Consider the following 23,427-nt stretch of genomic DNA (forward strand, 5'->3'; position numbering starts at 1 on the left):
TTGTTATCCACCAAGCTTCTGCACCACATGTTAGCGTATGTTAGCGCCGGCACTGCATATAGGGAGCCTAAATGTAGGCTCCCTAGTACTACACCAATAACACCAGACACCGCAGAGCGGTGCCTGTGTCCTCTTGCAACGCCGACACCGCGAGCTCTAGGTGCAGCAATGGGGCTATCCCGATTCTCTTTGTTTCCAGCTGCAAACATAACGGGATAACACATTTTGTTGACACGCGTTTCACGCGATCGTCGTCTTGCTTCGCTAACACTGCACGCTCTGCTTTGCCAACAATCGCCCTTTGTTCTTTCGCGCAAGTAGCTGTTTCCTCCTGCCCTGTGGAAACTTGTTTACCGGAAACGACGAGCGGATAATTAAAGAGGGAAGGAATGCTACAAATGCACGAGAAGAGGAGTTGAGTGGCACGAGAGAGCGCTTAAGCTCGCTGTGATAAACAAACAAACAAAAAAGATAATAGAAATGCAAAACACTGCCAAATTCTATACCAAATGGCAAGGCACTAACAGAGTTCGTAGTGTGTGCGTGCGTGCGTGTGTGTGTGTGTGTGTGTGTGTGTGTGTGTGTGTGTGTGTGTGTGAGAGAGAGAGAGAGAGAGAGATTGCAGCGCCTCGTCCTCTCTACAATCACTCTATCTCTTTTGTCATTTGTTAATTTGTTATAGACTTTTGACAGCTCTTTTTTTTTCAGTTTCATTAGCTTTGTCTGTCGGTCTTAGTTGTTACCACTACGTATGATCTCGTGAAAGCCGGCCCCACCAGGGGCCAAATTTCCCATTTTTTTTATGTTTAATAATGAAGACGAGTCTCTTCCTCGGGACATTGTAGTTAGATGCGTCAAATTAAGTGCGAATTAGGCACGTCAGCTGTCCATTCTCTCTTCCTCTGAAGCTGGGAAAACACCCTTTTTTTTTCCTTTTCTTTATTTTTGATGATGTGCACGCTTACATTTCAGATCCTGTCTTCGCAAAACATCTTGCGACATAAGTGCTGCCTGTACCTGCCATTTTGCCGCCGCAATGTTCTTATCGTCACGCATATCAGCTGTCATAAGTGGCGGGGGGTGCCCGAGCGTCAGCCAATGGCGTCATGCGTACTAATGGCGTCATGCTCGTACTAGGACCAGTTCTGTTCATGCATATCTTGTTTTCGAGCTACAACGTCTTAGTTGAGTCTGATATAACAACCATACCTGCTTTCAAGAATAATTATTGAGCGAGTTTTTCAGGTGCGCAACGTACCTTGAATGCAGTGGTTCTCGTGACATCACGCTGTAGGCTCGGCCAGTTTTCGAAATAGACACCATCTGGGATCTTTTCAAGCATGCCCGGCTTCGCTTCCACTACGGAATTAATGTAAGGAACGCACGGTTCATCACAGCGTTCCACGTAACATGTTACGCACCTGAAGGACGGCTGCTCCGGCTGTCAAAGTGTGGGAACGTGATGGTGAATCTCTTGGACACTTGTTGAATGCACTGAGTGCAGCACGCCGTACGTTGAATAGCACGCGGAATCTTGTGGACGCCTCGAGTGAGATATGTTTGTAACTGCTTGTTCGTAACCGACTCACTATACTTTAACATTCCCCTTCCCGCCCTCCTGCCTGATACTATTAGTAAGCGCTGTCTATGATGAAATTATCTAAGTATTGGCTATAGTGCAACTCGAAGTTCATGTCAGAATCGCCGTAACAATGTGTCTTCGCTATTTGTTCGCGTTCAAATGGAGAAGTCCAGGCAGACAAGGTCCCAAACTCTCCACAGCAGTCTACAGCAAAAAATACAATCGAACCGGGAAATGACAGTGATCTGCTAGATAAGGGGAAGTGTCAGTGTTCTTTTCTTTCTAGACACTGGTATTTAATACCGCGAATAATCAAGCCATTACTTGATTTGATGAATAATGAATGTGTGGGAAACGCATGCCCTAAGTGTTTTTGTTTTTTTCCTCGGCGACAGCCAACAGTAAGTTATTAACTCTTGTCCTTTATCTTAATTTTTTTTTAAGTTAATATACGGACATCATGCGGGAACGAGCACCGAAACATGCAACGACGTCCGTCCATGTTCGTCGTTTTCGGGTCTATAGGTCAACTCAGCAGGGGCCGCGCTACGCTTTGAAGCGGACAGAAGCCGATGGTCCGCGAAGGCATGTAGGGCTCTTGGCAATGATACGGACGCCCTATTTCCTGCGCACAGCCTGAAAAAAAAAAAAAAGAAAGAAAGACAACTTTCAAAGGCGGTAACAATGCGGTACGACCTCGTGACCTTTCAGTAAATCTTCAGGAGGCGTTCGACTACGAAACCGACGTGCACAGCGGTTCGTATCAATGTAGGACACCGAAATGAACTGGTATGTAAACTTCGTGCGCAGGATATACCCGGAAGCAAGAAATCTAACAACACTGGCCAAATCGGCACTTCTTTAGCTGATCAACAGATGGCATCTGCCATAACTTATAAGCGAGTATCGTAGTAACGCTGCCGATCCGAGCTTGCGGAGGACGCCCGCGAGTTATTTGCTCCAGATTTCCCAATCTCCTGACGCTTTGCTGACTGTGACAACAACGGGTACGCAGGATAGATACACCATCGCTGTGTTGTCACTCTGTTTAATGTTTACCAGTTCCACTGTTCTGCTATTGCGCCTAGGAAATATTGTACAAATTTTCTCGCAAATAGTGCAGCACACATTGTCAACCGCATTGTGCTAACCTGTTGTATATTTTTCATTGTGTTAATTTGTGGTTTTAGTTGTTTCGCTGATCGATTTCAAGCATGTATACTAAGTTATGTTGTTTCTTTCTCAATCTATAATTATGACCACAGTGTTTATCGATATCTTTGCTCCCGCTTTATGTAATACCCTGAAAGAGGTCCGTAAGGTACAGTAAATGGTGGTGGTGGTGATGGTGGTGGTGGTGGTGGTGGTGGTGGTGATGATGATGATGATGATGATGATGATGATGATGATGATATATGAAAAGGAGGTGTTGCATATCACTTCAGACATGTATAGCTTAAATATATATATAGACTGCGGACATTTATTGAATTGAATCTTTTTATAAAGGTGACTTAGGATCGAGGTATTGACTGTTTGCGTAAAACCTTCTGAACTCTCTTTCTTTTCCCCTCAGTATCTTGTTTTTTTTAATTGTCCGGCTAGTTTCAGAAGGCCCCATTCAAGCTTAAATCAAGTTTTCTTTTTTGTTTTCTTTCTTTCTTTTTGAAGTTGACTGATATCCAACCTCACGAGAAACGTCAGGCTAGTTCTTGGTGAAGATCGACGGAATATGCTGCTTACAGAAAAGGCTCGTAAAACTTATCTTATGAGCAGAAAGAACCGTGCCCGGCGGATAGTCAGGCGTGAGGCCGTGTAGCCCAAGCTGCCTCGCAAAGAGCCTCTTGGGCCTCACATCTTCAGCGTACCAGGTACATACGCTCACACCATGGATCTTGCTACAAAAATCCCTAGAGGGAATGGTGGCACTAGTGTCCACGGAAACTGCAGATACAGCAAACATGGGAATGATGTTTAGTACATGGATTAGCGTGAATTTCGTTCTTTCTACCTTCAAACGGCTTTTCGACTTTGCAAATTGATCATTTTCAAAAAAATGTTGCGTTATATATGCCAACTATTCGCGTTAATTACGCGTGTGGGCAGGCACTTAGTGCCTGGCTGCGTTTATAAAACTATTTATATAACTAAAGCTATTTATAAAACTAAGTTTTTTTTTTTTTTGAAATTTAGAAAGTCGAAGCGGGAATGAAATGACGTCGCAAGAACGTTTGAAGCCGCGAGAATGGATCGAGCTGAGACAAATACACGTACTAACTGTCACTCCCACGGCAGCGGAACGATCGCAGCGCCGGAGTCTCTTCTAGTCATTTTTTTTTTTTTTTTGTACGATACTCTGTGCGTTCTACCCCTGAAATGGTTCAAGCTACGTGTTGCGCGAAAAAAAAAAAAAAAAGAAAGGTAAAGTTGAAACTCGGCAGTCGTTTGAAGCCGCGCCGCCCACTCCATTTTTGCTCCCACGCATCGGCTGGTCCTGCGTCGCGCCATTAGGGCCGCTTCAATCTGGAAGCCACGCGGCTTTCTCTCTCAACGGCGGATAGTCGCGCAACCAATCATCCCCCCCCCCCCCCCCCCCCGGCACACAGGGTGATGATGACGACGACAAGAGTGGCACCAGAGGAACGGTCCGCAGCGCCTCGTGGGGAGAATGGCGGGTGTGACGGCGGCGGCGGCGGCGTTCGTCTTGACACCCGACACCGCGGCGCGGACCGCGCTCTCGCCGATACTCGCGGCCCGAGCCCCCATCGCGGGCGCACTTAGCGGCGAAAGGGAGACGGGGACCCCGGTTTCCCGGCTCTAAATGCCTGCCCATGGGGGCCCGGCAGCGAGGAGAAGGCGCCGCCGCTTTCAACTCTTGAGGAGGATGTATGGGGAGCGCGCGTCAAGCTACACGTCCGCGCAGCTGTGGCCCCCGCGCGCGCTGTTTTGCTTGGCCCGTCCGAGCAGATTGCGTTTCTGCAGGCGCTGCTGCTGCTGCTGCTGCTGCCTCGCCCGAGCCGGTCGGCAGGACCCCCCTTCCCCACCACCACTGCTCGAGCGTCCTACGCATTTGGGCGCACCGCGCAGTCACCTCGTAAGGGCCGGCCCGTATGCAATGTGGAGCGATACGAAGGTGTTCGATCGCAACGCCACACCGACAACCCGAATGAGGTTAATAGGGGTGTCTCCCGACGCAGATGTGACTTTCTTAATTGCGAAACAGGGCGAAACGTACAACAGCAGAAAGAAGGAGAGGGTGTGCTCTATCAGTATGCATGTCCGCCACATAGCATACTCTGCGTGGGGAGAGAAAGCTCACCAGAAAGGGGGTAGAAGAATAGAGCAGCAATACATGTGCTAGAACACGTTTTAGACGGTGAACGTAGCATTTCTAATACGGAATAGAGAAGCAGCAAAGTGATTTCCTAATGGGTATGGCTAAACTGACATGTGCTGATGTTTTCTAATGTACACCAGCTGACAGAAACTGATATGCACACGTTAAAATAAACAGCGCGGATTGGGTTATCCGAATACTTCCGTTAGTCTGAAGGTGATAAGGTGAAAAATGAATGAATGGCGCTCAATATTATTCGCGATGCGATTGAGCAGGCCGGGACGCTTACTATCATTGCACAGGAATATAATACGCCGCTATATGAGCAATCGTTAAGTTGGAACACTGCCATTTCCTTCTCTTTCTTTTTTACATGCAGTTCTGATAGGAAGGAAACTTAACTGTACAAGAATTAACATGGGTTGAGCGCATACGGCAAGTAGCCATCAAGTCGTGCGCGACAGCTTACCATTATACTTCGTAAGTGGTACTTACGAAACAAAAAATGGTAGGCGACCCTAATCTTTGACTTAGGTGTCTCTTAGTGGCACTCGCACCTCGGCGTTGGTGTTCTTTAGGTTAACTTTAGGCGAACACAACGCACAAACCGAACTCGGAGGCAACTGTTTTTCATTAATCAGCCGGTTAAATATCATGCCCCCTGCTTGTATGTGACGTCATTAGTGACTTCATTACTTCTGCTTTCTACTTTTGGGTTTCCAGGAATTTCGCCAAAGTCCTGCTCACATGGCGGGTCTCTAATGTCTACGATTCTATGATTTGGTGTGCGGTAATCAGTGATTTCTAATTAATTCTAATTATTTCAGACACTCCAGTAACTCAATTTGTAACTAAACTTATGCTCTGATATCATATCTATAATGAAGCCCATGAATATTGTACTCTACTGTTCTTTTTTATTTTTCTGATTTATACTGAATTTCGTCCCCGCTCGTCTCATTGATTTCTAATTAATTCTAATTATCCTAGACGCTTCAATAACTCAACTTGTAACTAAACGTATGCTCTGGTATCATATCTATAACGAAACCCATGAATTTTGTACTGTACTAATTTCTTTTCTACTTTTTCTGATTTATTTTGATTCCCCCCCCCCCCCCCCCGGTCGTCTCAGGAGGTGAACAGTGCTGCGGCAGAAACAAGAGTGTCACTCGATGCCCCTACCACTAATAATGTGTTTCAGGGAGTCCGAACAATTAAGTTTCACGCTTGCAAGCACTGCGATTGTCACTGGGCAGACTGTCGTTATCTTAGCTTATTACGGGATGGCCACGGGATTCGTTCGAATGCGAACAGTTGCGAACGAACGGTTTGCAAATACTAGCGGGTTTCGTTGTCGCGCCTTTTGCGCAACCATTTGGTTGCACGCAGATGTCTTACGCTAGACTTGCTTAACACAGCGCAGGACGCCAGCTACCTTTCGTCACGCCGTGTAAGTGTTACACTAAAAAGAGGACGCGCAGGCACGTACACAGGCGGGGGGGAGGGCGCGAAATTAAGCTGCATACTCCCCCCCTCCCTGCCCACGGCACCACTTTTCACACACATTTCTAATGCGCCGACAAATCAATCTATTCAGCGGTCAACATTATGCTGCTTTCTACAGCGAAAGCTGTATATGACTAACTTTCCGTAGTTTTTTCGGCGTCCGCCAACAGAAGAAGTCATCACGTGGCCCGATCCTGGTGACAGTGCAGGAAGGGTCCAAGCTCAATGGCACATACCCCTGTTGGCTCGGGAACCTGTAACGCGCCCTTTGGTATCCTCAGGATGGGCCACGTACGGGGAGCGCTTAACGCCTGCTTCACCTCCGCCGCGGCTCGGCCCGGCATTGCAGTATACCTTCGGGATGGACCCACGTATGGGGAGCGCTTAACGCCTGCTTCGCCTTTGCCGCGTGTCGGCCAGGCATTGCTTCGGCATCTGCCCACGGGATCGGCCCACGTATGGGGGGTGCTAAACACCTGCTTCACGTCCGCCGCGGGTCGGCCCGATATTAGACTATCTTCGGGGCGACCCGCGCGGAGGTGAAGCACTTTGCTTTTCGCTTCAGAGCTTTGACTGTCGTCAGCTTTCGCTGCCATGCCATCTTCACAGAATGGAATGGTTGTCAATTTTTTTCACTCCTTTTGGATGGCGGTAATCATCGGCATCTCCTGGAGTGTGAAGGCCAGTTTTCTTATAGATTCGGTGGACGTGCGATTAACTCGAGATGTTGGCGCAGGAAAGGGGTAATCGAAAATCGCAGGGAGAGGCCAATTCGTCCTGCAGTGGACATAAAACGGGCTGATGATGAGTTCAGTTGGCACCATCTATTCAACTATCAAGCGCATCGCTGTTGCTACGTTAGTCCAACGTTCTTTGTTTAGACTGATCCAGGGACCAGGGGCCCTATAACGTAAAACTGTTCCAATCTGTTTTTATTCCAATCTCCATACGTCAAATTTACGTAACCGCCGACGCAAACATCGGGCGGTAACCCGCAGCGTTGTTTGATAAGCCCAATGAAGCGCGCTCCTCGTTTATATATGAGGCCACTTGTTTTGCTTTCAAAGCGAACAATGTTGCCTACATTGAGCAGATTTCCTTGTCGAATTGGTTGACGAGAGGCGCGGAGGACGCTCAGGTGAAGTGGGTTCGATGGGGCCGAGCCAGAACAGTGAAAGTAGATAACCGGCAGAAGAGGGCAGTGCCGGCGTCTGTGATTGACGCGCTTCCCTTAACTTAGCTTGCGGTGGATGGTCGAAAATCGCGGCGGCGTGCAACGTAACGTTAAAAATGCCGCGAGAACGGATCCTCAGCAAAGAAGAGTTGGCAAAGTGACGTCGCATACGTGCCGAAAGGGCTCTATAAGGTTATAGTGCCACGGAAAAATGTTTATTATAGGCAAATAAATCCATGCTCCGCGGCCGCTCCCAGTATAGCTATATGCAGTGTGCCAGAGCAATCGGTGGGCAGCCATCTTCTATTCCTGTGGGAACGGGGCAGCTCAGCCTCCGGCTATTCAGAAAAAAAAGAAGTAAGTTCTGTTCGGCATATTAATGCGTGCTTTACGCGCGCACGTCACTTTGGCGCTATGAGTTTTCGCGGTTTTGTGACGTCGTGTGACAGACAGGCGAAGCGGGCGCAGCCAGAAAATGTTTGACCAATGGAAGAGTATTATGGTGAAAAAGACACCGAATGATAAATAATTATATTTCATTAAGACTAACCAGGCATAAGCAGTCTGCACACATCATATCAGACGGGGCGTTATCGTGGTTTTCATGACGTCGCGGGATAGACAGGCGAAGTAGAGGGTGGCCCGAAAATTTTTTGGCCAATCATGGAGGGTTGATTGCAGAATTGGAATAGAAAAGTTTGGAATAGCTTTACGTTATAGCGACCCAGGAACGGGATTCGCTTCGTAGTTAGCTGGTCTGCAGCTCGAGGAACGAGTTGCAGCTGGAGAAAACGCCAGTTGCATTTAACTTTCCCTTTTGCTTCGTTATTTCCTCAAGTGACGGCTCGCCGCGACGTTGTCTGATCCTCAGAACCATATACTCGCGATACGGATTAGATAAGGCGGAAAATAAAATAATGCGAAACAGTGTCCATCATCAGACCCTGCAATAACCGTTAAATCCATAAGTAATATGACTATCAGCCGTTACTTCGTCTGGCTTTTCCCTAATTGTACAGCACTTTTCGTGCAAAATTGGCAACTGTAAACAAGAGTCGCAAGGAATTGAGAAATTAAGCGATCTACTAAGGAAGAGAGCCAAGGCAACAACCAGACAGAAAGAAAAAGCGAAAATTAACAAATTCAACCGTTGTTGGTGAAAATAATTATGGATGAACATCTTTTTATTTAAAAAGGAAGTAGAGAAAACGCCCCCGGAACTGTAGAATAATTCTGCGTGTTTTGAATGACGCTTCTACAGTTATCAGTCGAGCCGCCTGACGTAGCGACTTCTCTGCTGTGCTAATGTGGTTGTTTTTATAACCTTCCGCGGTGGGCGCAGTACGTCTAGAACCGCAGCTTCCTGCGCTCTACGCGGTTGTACGGGACTGGTTACCACGCATCGTTACGCAACTTCCCAAATAACAGCACGAGTCGGTTTTGGCACTTGCTAGAGCAGTAAACGAGGGATCCAAAAGAGCAGTGATTGTTCGGCAAATATATATTTCTCTATAATTCTTCCAGAGCTAATTCAAAAAAACGCCACTAGAAATCTTTATTTTACACTTTCGTTTGCTTACTTGTTCTTGGCAATGTTTTTCCTGCGCTTCTTTCATGCGCGAGTCCATTTGATGTTGTTCCTTGTTTGCCAAGTAAAGGAGAGGTGTATCTCACAGGCGCACCTAGAAGATACACCTTGTTTCAATTCTCCTTTGCAGGTATACGCGTCTTTATGGCGAATGGTGGGCATTATTCACGTTTGTACTAGTAAAGGTACCTCCCTTCCTCATTTGCATAGAAACGTTACGTTGGGATGGGCCCTCCCGAAAAAAAGTCCTGGGTACGTGCCTGCTATACGTGATATAGAATTTCCTATTAAATTTCTAGAGGTAACTATGGCTTCTCGATCGTTCCGCTTACATGGAAGTAGGGATGTGCAAATAGTAGTTTTTGAGGCCTAATCAAATACGAATCGAATAGTGCCAAAAGTGAATTGAATCGAATACGAGTCGAATAGTGCCAGAGGCGAATTATATGTCAAAGATTTTTCTAATAGTTCGTAAATAATCTACAGCCTCCTCATAATAATATAAAACAATTTTTACGTCATGGTAAATACCACATTATAATGTTTATTGTTACACTGCGTATTATAAAGCATGCATGCTTTATTCAAAGCACAAAAGGAATATCAGACACAGCTAAGCTGTTTGTTCGCAAACTGAGGGTTTTTTGGAGCATGCACGGTCATACATAATCGTATATATTTTTTAAAGGTATCCTGTTGGCCAATTAACACATGTGAATACCTTCGCGATCAAATCAGTAATCTGCGCCGTCTGCGGCGATGACAGAACAAAAAAGAAAAGTTTTCTTTAGTTTGTATGGTCGCGGCAGATGACGTCACTATTTGATCAAGTATATTGCAATCAAACGTATTAATATGTAATCCGATGAGAGGACACATGTGTTGAATATATAAATAGTACCGAGCAATACTTACTGCCAGATGCGGTGCCTGAACATTTTAGTACGAGTGATCGTGTTTAGCCGGAAAATTCGGTATGTCTGAACGACGCAGCGTGCTCTACTGCGTCCACTGTGGATGGGAATAAAGTTATTGCATTTGCACTTCAATTTAATTTTTTTTTATCGTTCCCAGTCGACGGCGTGATGCATTAAAAAAAATATTCGAAGAATATTCTTCGACTAGTGAATAGTCAATTCGAGGAGCGTATGGAGTAGTGATCGACTTTGCGATTTTTGAAGCATTTGTTTCGTTATTCCCGTGTACATAGATTTAGGTGCGCATTAAAGAACCACAGGTGGTCTAAATTACTGGAGTCCCCCACTACGGCGTGTCTCATAATCAGAAAATGGTTTTGGCACATAAAACCCCTTAATTTAATTTAATTGGTTCGTTATTCGACAGTTTCGAATATTCGCTCGCCATTACATGGAAATGATAATTATAGTGCATGATTTTGCCTTGCATTGATGTTTCTGGGCGTCAAAAGTTCTAGTGAGTTTATTTATCACGCGTTACTATTATTATCATCTTTTTTTTTTACAAGTTCCCAAACGCTCACTGTTTATTAAACACGGCAAAGCGATTTAAATGTCTGCTCGCATACGTAATCATTGCGAACTGTTGCGTTCATAACGCAACACTTCGTTGAAAACGATCGACTTACAAAGCCACAAAGCCAGTTTAAGCCAAAAGGACAAAGTTTAGGCAAATCTGTGTATTGCCCTTCATTCCCATGCATGCTCGCGGAATGCTCTTATTTGCAGCTTCCGTTGTCACTACCTCCAGAGTTCCCTCCAGAAGTTCTTGTAAGAAACTCCGGGGCAAATGCGACAAACTCGTGGCTCGAAAACACACACACACGTGTGTACGTGGCTAGTTGAAGTTCGCGATAAGTGCTATTTATAATGATAAATACTCGCTACTTAACCTCTTAGAGCCTGAATGTTATTGCCCAGGGAGAATATTTGTATGCGAGGTAAGACCATCCAAAATTACTCTCGCACCGTTTTGCTACCTCGGGTGAGATCTGTGGACTCGTTGAAAGGAAACTGAAACGCGCATCCAGCACAAGACAATGCCTTTATATCCACATGTTTTCGCACTGAACAAACTCATACTTGGCAGGTATAGTCGGGCATCTTATTGCAGTTTGTAAAAATGTCGGTAGTGAAGAGATGGCGACTTCAGTTTATGCACCTGAACGTAAGCAGCCGCAAGAGTATTTGAAGTGTTCACCCTCGTTGGAAGCAACACGCACAAAGCGTTGTTGCCCCAGTCAGAGATGGCGACACACTGAATCATTTTCTTTTTCTCGGCTGATTCCGTATGCTGCTAAATAGAGACGCCAGGCTAAGAAAGGTTAATTTAATTAGCCGCCTGGACATGGCGGTGCGAGTATTTTCTGCCTCTTCCTGAAATCCATCTGAAAAGGCGGAATAGCGCCGTCTTTCACGCTTTATACTCTCAAAGATCTGTATTCGCAAAAAGAATTCTTAAAAATTAAGGCTATTTCATTTCTGAACCAACCTAGGCTACTACGGAAGTCGCGGCCGCCGAGTGTCCCAGGAACCATGAAAGTAGTCGCAAATATGTTTCAAGCAAATATGGCGTTGAAACCTGCGTCACCCATGGAACAGGAGCCACATTTACACACGCGCTCCCTTCCCCAAGGCAGAAAAGATAAAAAAGGATGAATACAAGCAACGCAAGGTTAATGCGTAATATTCCATAACCACGCGGCTATGTGCCAGCCCGAACCGAAACAAGAATAATTTCTATAAACGGACCGCGGCCCATTTTCCTATCGCTTTCTTTTATTCTTCTTCCACCGAGTCGCACACGCATCGCAGCCACAACACGTAGCTGGCTAATAGAGACCGCGTCAAGTTGGTCTCTCTTTTACAGTACGCAGCTGGCAACAGCTACGACGCCGCTGCCACGGTCATTCAAACGGTGCTGGATCATCAATTCGCGATTCATCATGCACTTATACATACTTACATACGTGCACTGCCTGTCAGCGACAGACGCCCGCGCGTTTTCATGGAGCTTCGCACAGCAAGTTGTTACTGTATAGAGACGTAAGTAACCTCGAGAACAGTCACGCCTGTGAAAAACGTGTCATCTCCGCCTCGAGAGAGCGAGCGCGAGATTCCAGCACGTCCAGGCGACACACATATATACATACACACACACACACGCGCACGCACATGCAGCGTACGGGTCAAGCGCGACGCCGCTTTCTCCAGGCTTTTCACTCGGGCATCGAGCGATTCGCATCGGTCGTTCTCGCCTTTCGTTCTGCATGCGACAGCGCTGCACACCAAAGGCGCGCGCGCGCGCGAGATGCATTTGCTTGTTTTCTTCGTGCTCGTCGCCGCTAAACGGAAGGACGTCTAGAAGAGAGAGCTGACGCGCCGGCGTTCAAGACCTGCCACAACTGTGGGGGCGGGCGAACGCTAGAAAAGAAGTCGCGCGGCTTTGCACCCGCGGGGCGACCTCTCCTTTTGTGTGCGCGCGACGATTCACACGTGCGCGGCGCGGTGGACGACACAAGGCGCGCGCACAATCGCGATCCCGAATGGTTCGCGGCGGCGCTCTTTCAAGTCCCGCCGCCTCCCGCGCTGTTCGCGCATAGCCGATTCCGATCCGCTGCCAACGGAGGCGGCGGAGCGCGCAACTCTCGCGGGATCGCGCGAGGAATTTTCCGAGTCAAAACACCTTCAAGAAATCGCCAATAGCGGCGCGCACGGTCCAGCGCGCCTGCAAGGAAATTTATGGACTGAGCTTTCTTTCCCTGCCCCAGCCTTATCTAAGCCGGCACTGCTGAACGCTGGTGCTACCGCGAGGCCGTCGAAGGTCGACCCTCCCTCGGTGTGTATATAGTTGAATATAGCGAAGGCAGGAGCCTTTTTCGTTTTCTTTTTTACTTCATCATTTCGATGCCTTACTATTCACCCTACATGAGGTCTTCTGTAGGGCTTCTGCAGGTTTTCTTCTTCCGCGCGTTTGCAGTCACAGGGGGACCACGGGGTTCCGGCGAAGATCGGTCCTCGAAGCCGGCGAGCCACCGTGCCCTCTCCCTTTCTCCGCCAGTGTCGCTTGTCCAGCCCTCGCGGCTCTCTGCAAGACATCGCTAGCCTTTGCCTCGCACTACAGGGGGCCGGCGTCGTCCACCGCCACAGCTGTGTCGCCATTTTCCAATGGGATGACGCCCCGCGGGCACCTTGCGGCGTAATGGACCGAGCCGCGACACTAATTCGTAGAATACGGCGCCTCTTCGGTGCACGCGTAAGCGCACTTGCAGCACATCCCGGCATACCTGAACAAAAAGAAAACAACTACAACAAAAACTTGCTCACGGGGCCCATAGGTCTCGCCCATAACGATCCTCTGGCTTTAAATGTTTCTTCCTGGTAAGACGCAAGGACAGGCTGCGCGAGAACAAGTTTTTGCTCCAGGTCGTTTTGTTGGTCACGGGAAGCCCCTTCCGCGTTAATCTATGGCGGGTCGCGAGTACGTTTTTAACCAGCGGTAGATGGATCGCGAGATGCACGCTGGTGCACGATACATGCATTGATTTTTAGTGTGCTCTGAGCAGGTTCCCTGGCGCTGCGAACGGCTATCACGTTACCGTAACGGAGCGACACAGTCGCGGACGACATTGTGAAGGCATCGGGCATACGTCCCGAAAACGTCAGTAGCACGGACGTAGAGGTCAGTCAGTACTAAAATGCACAAAATCAATTAAAGCAGAGAAAAAAAAGAAACTCTACATGCATTTACATATCTAGCGAGTGAATGTAAATTACTAGCCATGCAAGTGGACAAACTTTTTTTTTAATTCGCACGCTTTCCATTGCAAGACGAAGGTTTCTTAAGTTTTCCATTTACTCTGGTGTTTGATCCTTCGACTCCATCCCACGCTTGCGAATTTCCTAATTTAATCACATCATGTAATCCTCTGCTCACTTCCATGGGCAGACATTTTATTAGTCTAGTAGACCGTGACTGAATCAAACATGCACATCACATGGTGCGCCCACCTCCCCTTCTCGACAAGGGTATCATATTTGAGACACCCGTTTGCTCTGAGGCATACAACTGTTCTTCTGTCTTTTAACATTATGTACCTGTAATTTTCTCATCACTTGCTGTGTGTCCTTTTGCTTCTCAAGCATCTTGATTTGAGCATTGTGGAGATTGTAGTCTCCTTGCCTAACAGTGCTGGCACTAATTTTTATGCTTGCACTTTTGATGCAAAGAATTATGGTTGCTGTGAAACCTCTGTAATAGTGTACAGGCACAGAAGAGTGCATCAGCTAAATATGCAAATCACAACATAATAGAGCATAGATCAGTGTATCTGATTTTCAGTTGAAGATACATCAATGAGGAGCACTGATTATGCAAGCTGACATATCTATAGCATGCATTCAAGCACAAGATTAAATTGAAAGCATGTAACTTGCAGAATATGTTTAACATATGCAAAAATGCAACTGGGTAACATAGAGGCTTATTGTAGCATCATTCTCAATGGCGTAGGTAAACATACCCGATTTAGAGCAAGTCTCAACTACTGTGCCTTTTCTTTAACCTCATTTTGCATTAGTAAGTACCCTCTTGAAACATCAAACTGATAAGGGTCCCAAGTTAACAAGCACAGGGTAATGCCTCACGTATTCACTAAAGTTCTGTCACACAAATTTCGTTGAGGATTCTATTAAAATTAAGCTGTAATGGTATTTACACTTAGTAATAATATGTGCAATTTTAAAGTTTCTATGGTGGGTTAATGGATGTACTTCCACATTAAAGTTTAGGAGAGCTGGCATATTTCCTCCCGTTTAATACTAAGGCAACATTTTAGAATGATGTAATCGAGCTTTTATATATAAATTCCATGAAGATTAACAATGCTTCCTGTTTTAAATTGTACCGAAAAGAACTACTTGATACATCAGATAGCTGGCATCACCTTATTAGTAGCCGCACTCAGCCCAATAAGCAGATGGTATGCAAAAGGTTATTTTCGAAGTGTGGTTTGTAGCAAAATAAAGTACAGAATGTATTCAGGACACAGATTGACAGAGGACACAGGACATCATCTTGAGGATGCAGTTTCTAAAAAACTGGCAAAGTCTATTTGGTTCCAACTGTTTATTAACAAGAAATGATCTCTTAAAGAGACAATATCGCCAATAAGGATATCTTCACAATACCTCACAAGCACAGAGCGCATCAATATGCTAACAGGAAACATTTGTTCTTACAACAAGCTGATGTACTCAGGGAAGGGCAAGAGATGGTTTAACAAACAATAAACGTCCTGTAAAAACACCTATCACATACATCTGACGGAATGTCAGGGAAAAAAAAGACTTCCACATGCCCGAAGATTATATAAACAAAGTTGTATGGAACATAAAGTATAAATTTGGGCACTCATCCTGAGTAATACAAGAAAGCAGATCCCTAACTACACTTATGCGCACACATTAGATTTGCTTACTTGTAAAGATAGCAGTAACAAGGTAGGCGGACATCAGGCTCTAAAATTGACATGACACAAGCTAATACCATGTGCACATGTTCACGTTTGATGTAGGACATGGTTTTCTTGCACCACATTTAAAAGTCTTGTGAATAAAATTCTCTGTGCTTCTAGGTGTTGCATGCAAAACTCAAAACAACAGAAGCAGTAACCAGATAAGCAGGATGCAATTTGAAACAGACTAGATATACAGCACCCATAACTACCATCTACCACAGTGCAAGGATCTACATAGACGCATGTTGAACAAACTAAAATATAATTTTGTTATTACACTGGAGTTAAATAGACCCCTGGAAAAACCCCCAGACTAGCACAGCTGTTGGCTACTTTAGTAGCCTTCTAACACAAAGTAGTGTTTTCAAAGGCAGCGTGGCATGTTGAGAAATCACGAGCAGGGCCATCTTGTTTACAGTATGTCATTACTATGATTGTGTGCAAATAAGGCTCACTTTACAATCACTTGAAAGATATAAAAATAAATTATCTCCCGTAGACCAATAATAACTGCCAACAAGCCACCGGCTTCATGGATAAGCAAAGCACTGCACACAGTCACTCACCACTCCAGAGTTAAAACTACCATACTGATTTCACTAGTTCGTCACAGGCTCATTGTGTGCCTGGTGCCAAAGGTGTGCTAGATGCATTGAGGATGGCAGACGGAATGTGAGCCTTTGTTTTGCTAGTGGATGTTCCAAACAGTTCAGGACAGCCAACAGAGCCGTCTTGAATCTTTGACATTAACAGGAGTAAGTCGTAGTTGATACGCTCACTGACAACCGAGTCCTGCTTGTATTCTGGGTGAGTAGTGATGAATTTGCGTATCCATGATGCAGTTGTCAACAGTTCTCCAGAAGCCCTCCTTTGAATGAGATTGAGGTACTGCTGAATGGTACACTGAGTGTCAACATCTACGTCCATGCTTGAAACAAATGTGCGTATGAGTGGAACAAGACCAGGGAATTCACCTGGCTTTCCATTAATGATCTCATTAATGCTCATTTGTCTAAGGTAATCGTGATGCTCAGTTCCTCCCGGGCTCATTGTGGGGCTCAAGATAGGAGGGCTTCTGCAAGTCAGAATGTCGCTGCGGAACCAGAACTTCTGAGTTCGCACAGCATCACGCTTCTGAGCAGCCTCCATGTTCTGGTCCACTTTTGAGATCGGCATAAGGAAGCTTATCTTATACGAGAGAATCACGCGGGTTAGCAAGACGACAAAGACAACATAGGCAGCATTCTCAAACTCAGTCATTTGCAGTTCAGATGGTCTGAACTCAACGCGCCAACCAATGCTGCTGTTCGGTGGTGGAGGCTTGAAACGCATTGAGTGCCAGTTTGTGGACTGAAGATTTTCAAAGTGGTCAGTGTCTTCTTCATCATTCTGGTCCACTTTCTCACTGAAAAGACTGATAGGGTCTCTGATGAAAAGGTGTGCCACGTGCTGAGCCAAGAGAGGGTCTATGTCAGCGGATCTCAGCCTGTCGTAGATGTTTTGGTCATATACGACTTTCACATCGTTGTACTTTTCGCCGAGTTCCGATATGTAGCATTCTATGGTGGAGTAACGGGATTTGCGAATGACAAACTTGTTCTCGCGTAGTGGCTTCAAACCTAGCTCCTCGTCCGTTCTGTCATCTACCGAGCTCACAATCACATTCCAACGGCAGTCCCTCTCGGTGAGATAACCTCGAAACGCCGGTGACGCCGCGCTCAGGGCAAGCATGATAGGGCAGACCGGTGCCAGCTGGTCGTACAGGACACGCGCTTCGCTGATGTTGCAAGCCTGGAATGTAACCTGGAGGCAACAATTACCCATACCGAATCCCATGGAGTCCATGTAGACATGGTCTGGCAACGCCGCTCTGGCAGCCTCCCCGTCGTCGCCGAGCTTAGCAAAGTCCTCGACAAAGGGACTGGGAGTATTTTTGTCCTTGAAGATGGGCACATTGATCACAACCTTCTTGCCGCGACGTTCGCGGATGTTGCGCACCAGTGTTCTGAAACGCGGGTGGCCTGGGAATGTAGCCTCGTCGGGGAAGAAAAGCGAGCGCATGTTGCTGTCCTTCGGATGAGGCTGGTACACGGGGTACGTGAACCCGGGGCAGCCGAGGCGAGGGAACGTCGTCACGCACAAAATTTCCTCTCCTTTCTTTAAGCACGCGATCGCTTCGTCGCGCCGGGCCTTCATGTTCGCCTCGACGACGTTAAAGTGGGAAATCAGGCTGCCGTAGGGCTGCCCCGGCGTGCCTTCGATCATGTACGCGCCGAACTCGGGTCGCCACAACGATTTAACATTCTTCGGATCGCGGAGCTCTTTCTCCTGGAGGGCTGGCAAAATTTCATTCGCCCTGAGGCTCACCTGAGCGGTCTTCTTGGCATGGTCGAGGTAGACGATCACGTATTCCACTTCATCGCCCCACTTTAAGCAGTCGTTTTCGCGGTCTTTCAGGCGCCGATACTGGTTGATGAACTGCGTGACAGCATGCTCGCGGACGTGATTCGCTAATTTCTTCGTTTCCGGCCACGAAAGCGGTGATCCTTCGCTTAGTAGTCCCATAACTCAACCACTCGCACGCTCATTCACGGCAGCCGCCTACCGTTTCTGCTTTGCACTAATCGGCGAAAGCGCATGCGCGACGCAACAACCACAGCGCCGCGATCGGCGTTGTGCGACTACACGGTTTCGATTTCGGTTTCGCTTTCGGAAAGCAGGTCGCTCGCTTGTCGAGATGTATGTGTTGGCTCCCGGCGCTGGACAAACAGAAAAGTAACTGGGAAATCTACGATAATTAAATAATCTGTTGATTGCTTATATATAAAAGAAAGTGCTTTCTTTCCTTGAACGTCGTTATGTCTGCTTTGTGATTTCGGTGATTCTAGAAAATAGGGCAGCTTACGCAATTCAAGTGATAACAGAGAGAGCCTCTTAAATGCATAGATAACGAGCGGGCAACTTCCTTTACAATGAGTGATCATAGTGCCTTGCGCAAGTATTTATCGGCTTTCTGTTTGGTATTATCTGCGCACGATGTGGTAAGCGCAGGTACGTTTCCTTAGCAAAGCAAGGGCTTCGGTTTCTCTAGCTTATGCAAAGTATGGTAAAATACGCAAAGGGCAAGACAACTCTTATCTTTTGTTGATTACAGTACCGCAGTTTTCTCTTTCTGGGCAGTGTTAAAACCGCGTATTGTTTTTGTACCACGGCCAAATGTGGTTTCACGGGCAGTCATGCGCTGTCGCCCTGTGTGGGTTACGTGCGTCCTTCGTGCGCGATTTTTAATTGCTTATAAATGGCGCGTAAGTTGATTACTTTAAACCGTACATACTATTATCACTGCGTAATAGCTATGGCGAAAGCCTGTCAACATTACCAACTGTTCAGATTTCACGCCCCACTGCGTTGGAATACGAGAGTTGCCAGTGTAAAGGGCTCCGAATCTATTCTGACTACCTTATTTAGTTAACATGCAGGGTGTTTCACGTGACTTGTGCCAAGGATTTAAAAAAAGTGCCTAGCCGCAGCTGAATGAAATCAACGGCATATGATTTGCCGTCATGTGGCACTCGTTCGTGTATTCTTTATATTCCGCTTAATTAGGTAATTAACTAAGATAAATTATGTAATTTTTTTATATTCACTTTAGGGCCAAGTGCATTTCGTTGTGTTGTAGAGGGGGCTCAGAAACTACCGATTTAATTTTTTGTGGCAACGAACATGCTGCATGGCGATTTTTTTCGGCGTTTAAAGAAAGCCCGCGAAATATGAAATACAACCACGTGACTGCGCTCGTGTGCTTTCGTATTCGAGCGCACTCAATCGTGGTTCGAGCGAAAGAACCGTGCGCGCGGACCGTGGCGAAGTGAGCGGCCGCGGCTCTAGGCATCGCTTCACAGTGAGTCAGCGTCTTTGGCGGTGACGCACGGAAAGGAAGCGCCTTCGTCCCTGATAAGCGATGGGCTGGACGCACGGTTGAGAGCGCTGCAACACGGTAGCGCGCAAGCGCAGTCACGTGGTTTTAGTTAATGTTCAGCGGGCTTTATTTAAACGCTGAAAAAAATCGCCACGCAGCCATGTACGTTGCCACAAAAAAATTGGATCAGTCGTTTCTGAAACCCCCTCTACAACAGTACGAAACGCACTTGGCCCTAAAGTGAATATTAAAAATGTGGCATAATTCGTCTTAGTTAATTAATGGATTAGGCGGAATATAAATATACTCTAAGGAGCGCCACTTGGTGGCAAACCATATGCCGTTGGTTTCATTCACCTGCGGCTAAACACTCTTTAAAAATTCTTGTGCTACGAAGTTTATTTGCTTTTAGCGGGAAACGGGGGGGGGGGGGGGGGGGGGGCACTCACGTCGGGTCCAGCGCAGAGAGCAATCGAGCAATTCCAGCCAGGCGCCAGCGCGAACAAGAACAGCGACACCGACACTTTTGTCTTTGTCACTTCAGGAACCGTGCGGCCGCAGTAACGCTTGTACTATATTTGTCCTTACAGTGGCCCCCACGAGAGAGGAGTAGCCATCCTGGCGACTCACGGTGACGACCAGGATAAGGGGATCATAATACGGTTTAAGCCGGTTGACGTGCACTGTCTCACGACTGTGACGCGGCAGGCCGTCAGATGGAGTCAGAGGTTCGACCACATAGTTCACAGCAGATGTACAGGCGACGGTCCGATAGGGTCCGTGCTATTGAGCCAGCAGCTTAACGTGAGGCGGGACCCGTAAACAAAGGAGGGAGCCGACACGGAAAGTGGTAGTGCTCAGGTCGTTGTCATGCCGATTCCGCTGGTGAGCTTGAGCCTCCGTCGTGTAGGTACGGGCAAGTTGGCGGCCTTCTACTTCAGCGTACTCGGCTACTTCTGATCAGTGGCGCAGCTAGGTCGTCTGGCACCCGGGGCCCATCGGTATTCTGTCATCTCCCCCCCCCCCCCCCCCCCCCCCCTGTGTGTAGTCAGGAAGGCGAGTATATCGAAAATTTCCGTGGTGTAGGTGGAGGGGGGGGGGGTGATGTTTCAGCACCAGCACAGCCGCCTTGAACCCCCACCCCACCCCACCTCGCTTTCGTTCCCAGAGATCGCTAATGTACAGGCTGTTTTATTTTCTGTACCAAATAACACAGGGTGCTGCACTTATAACTTGTGATAAGCGTAGTTGCACATCTGCTGTCAGACTGCAAGGCTTGGTATCTAATACAGATAAAGTTTTAGTTAACTATTTTAGAGGCAATATTGCATTTGCAAAATTGAAGCCCGGCAGTCATATGTTGCCCAATAACAACTTCACAAAACTCGTCGTAGGTACTACGGCGTGCAGTACTTTGGCTGTCGCCAGGCCTGAACCCAAACGAAAATTAAATAGGGTGTCAGTGACGCTGATCTCCCCACCCTATCAGAAAACGCCACCTGCTTGCTTGCTGCGCGGGCGCCAATGGTATGACAATTACAAGTTCTCTTCATTATGCTCCATATAAAGCCCTTTTTTTTATTTGCTGCTTTTGGCAAACGTGATCATCCGAGCTGCGGTACCGCCACAGTATCGGAAACGGAATAGGGCACGCTCGGCGTCGATTCCTGGCATCACCATGCAAAAAAATAAGAAGGCCACCATGAAGCCCGTGCCAACGAAAGCTTGTATTACTGCTGGTCTGCACTCGCAATGGAGAGGATAGAGAGATCGACGTCACTGGTGCACTATTTCATATTTCTTTCGGTACTGCCATACTGGACCGCCCGCAGTGTCAAGTACTGCAGGTTCTAGCATCCAAGACGATTTTATTTAAAGAAGTTTTTGTTGAGTTAATAATATGGCTTTGAGTCCTCAATTCCCGAAATGCAATGTGTCATCTATAATTGCTAATTAAGCAGTTATTTAACCTATAATTATTAATTATCTGTCATATTTTGCACGATACCGACCGAATTCCCAGTGTTCACAAGGACACATAACCTGATAGAATGCCCGGAGATACCCTCACAAAATCACCTTTTTGTAAAATTCCGTGTAGCTTAAACAGGACACTGTATTTTTGACATGAAGTCACACAACAACAAAAACAACAGGAGGAGGTGGAGGAGGAGAGAAAGGAGGAAGTAAAGGTAAAAAAAAATTAAATTATGGGGTTTTACGTGCCAAACCACTTTCTGATTATGAGGCACGCCGTAGTGGAGGACTCCGGAAATTTCGACCACCTGGGGTTCTTTAACGTGCACCTAAATCTAAGCACACGGGGGTTTTCGCATTTCGCCCCCATCGAAATGCGGTCGCCGTGGCCGGGATTCGATCCTGCGACCTCGCGCTCAGCAGCCCAACAACATAGCCACTGAGCAACCACGGCGGGTGAAGTAAAGGTAGGAAGGTCAACCAAACGCACGTCCGGCTTGCTACCCTGGACAGGGGAAGGTGTTTAACGGGAGAAAAGAAATTAGAGGGAAGGAAGAAGGTACTATCAGTGTGAATACGTGCTATGTCCATAACCTCACACCTATAATCGGCCACTGAAGCCAGTCGATTTCATGAAACGTAGCAGTGCCCGCGCCACTTTGCAAGCCTGCGACGCGTGGGGCCATGGTCCGAGAATCTTAGTCTCCTAGATGGTCTGCTGACTAATCGGTTGAACACCCGCCGAAGAACGTCGCGTTCGATCTCATAGAGATTACGAAAACACAACACGAGTTCGATCGTCTCCACATTTGCACGAGTCACAAATCGGTGTGTTGGACATCCCAATAAGGAATAAGTAGGCTTTCGTAAGAGCCACCCTTAACCAGAGGCGGCACGGTAAAGTTGCGTCACGGCGGGAGAAGTTCGATGGAATACGCAGTTTCAATGTAGGATCCAGCCGCTGGAGACGGCAGTTGGAGAAATTCTGGGTGTTCCACGAAGTTTCAGTCTTGGTTTGAGCGAGCAAACAAAGACCCCTCGCAACATGTGTCCACATGATAAGGGTATAGGAAGTGTCAGGGTTTTTTTTTATGGACTGACCGGGTGGCATCATCAGCAAAGTCATTTCCGACGATGCCACAGGGCCCCGGAAGCCATTGGCAGATGATGTCATGTCCGTGTATGAGGGCTTGATGGAGAACCTCTCTGGTCTCAAACACCATTTCACGGGTGTTGCGTCGTAAGGCTGACCGCGGATTCTGAAAGGCTGCCTTGGAGTCACAAAAAACGACCCACTTTCGATGTTTGGCTTGCGCGATGTAATTAAAAGCGGTACGTTGAGCGGCAAGTTCTTTTGCCGTAGAGGTCGTTATATGAGACACTTTCAAAGTAATTGTAACTTGTAAGGCCGGGATGATAGCAGCCGATGAAGATAGCTATATATATAGGGGCTTGTTGGTACGGCATATCTTATTTTGTTGTAGCGCAAGCTGAACAAGGACAACAGAAAGCGCTGTGTTTGTCAGATGTGCCTCTCTGTTGTCGTTGTTCAGCTTGCGCTAGAACAAAATAAGATATGATAGCAGCACCTGCGGAGCTGGCAGCTGAGACAGATCCATCAGTGTAAATGTGCGTTCTTTGTTCATATGCTTCGTTCAGTAATGACAGTGTGAACTGACGTAGAGCCACTGTTGATTGACGGGTCTTCTTCGTATTCCCGGAATCGTGAAGCGTACTTGTGGTTGTCGTAAGCACCAGAGGGGTAACAGTGGTCTTGTCGCTGGGTAAAGCCCGGCGGAAGGTAGCCTTTATGTGTCGCAACAAGTTTCGAAAATGTGGCTTGAT

General features: G+C 47.0%; 1 protein-coding gene across 1 annotated transcript; it reads right to left on the reverse strand.

Moving 5' to 3' along the window:
* Nucleotides 1–15,280: 15,280 nt before the first annotated feature.
* On the reverse strand, nucleotides 15,281–18,317 carry Gclc (glutamate--cysteine ligase). The gene has a single exon (XM_050171932.3). The coding sequence runs from the start codon at nucleotides 18,249–18,251 to the stop codon at nucleotides 16,302–16,304; it is 1,950 nt and encodes a 649-aa protein (XP_050027889.1). The 5' UTR covers nucleotides 18,252–18,317; the 3' UTR covers nucleotides 15,281–16,301.
* Nucleotides 18,318–23,427: the final 5,110 nt, after the last annotated feature.

This window comes from Dermacentor andersoni, chromosome 6 (genome assembly GCF_023375885.2).
Source record: "Dermacentor andersoni chromosome 6, qqDerAnde1_hic_scaffold, whole genome shotgun sequence".
NCBI lineage: Eukaryota > Metazoa > Arthropoda > Arachnida > Ixodida > Ixodidae > Dermacentor > Dermacentor andersoni.

Bases quoted from the DNA above. Each gene is read 5' to 3' on its own strand.
- Gclc (XM_050171932.3), bottom strand. From the start codon at position 18,251: ATGGGACTACTAAGCGAAGGATCACCGCTTTCGTGGCCGGAAACGAAG.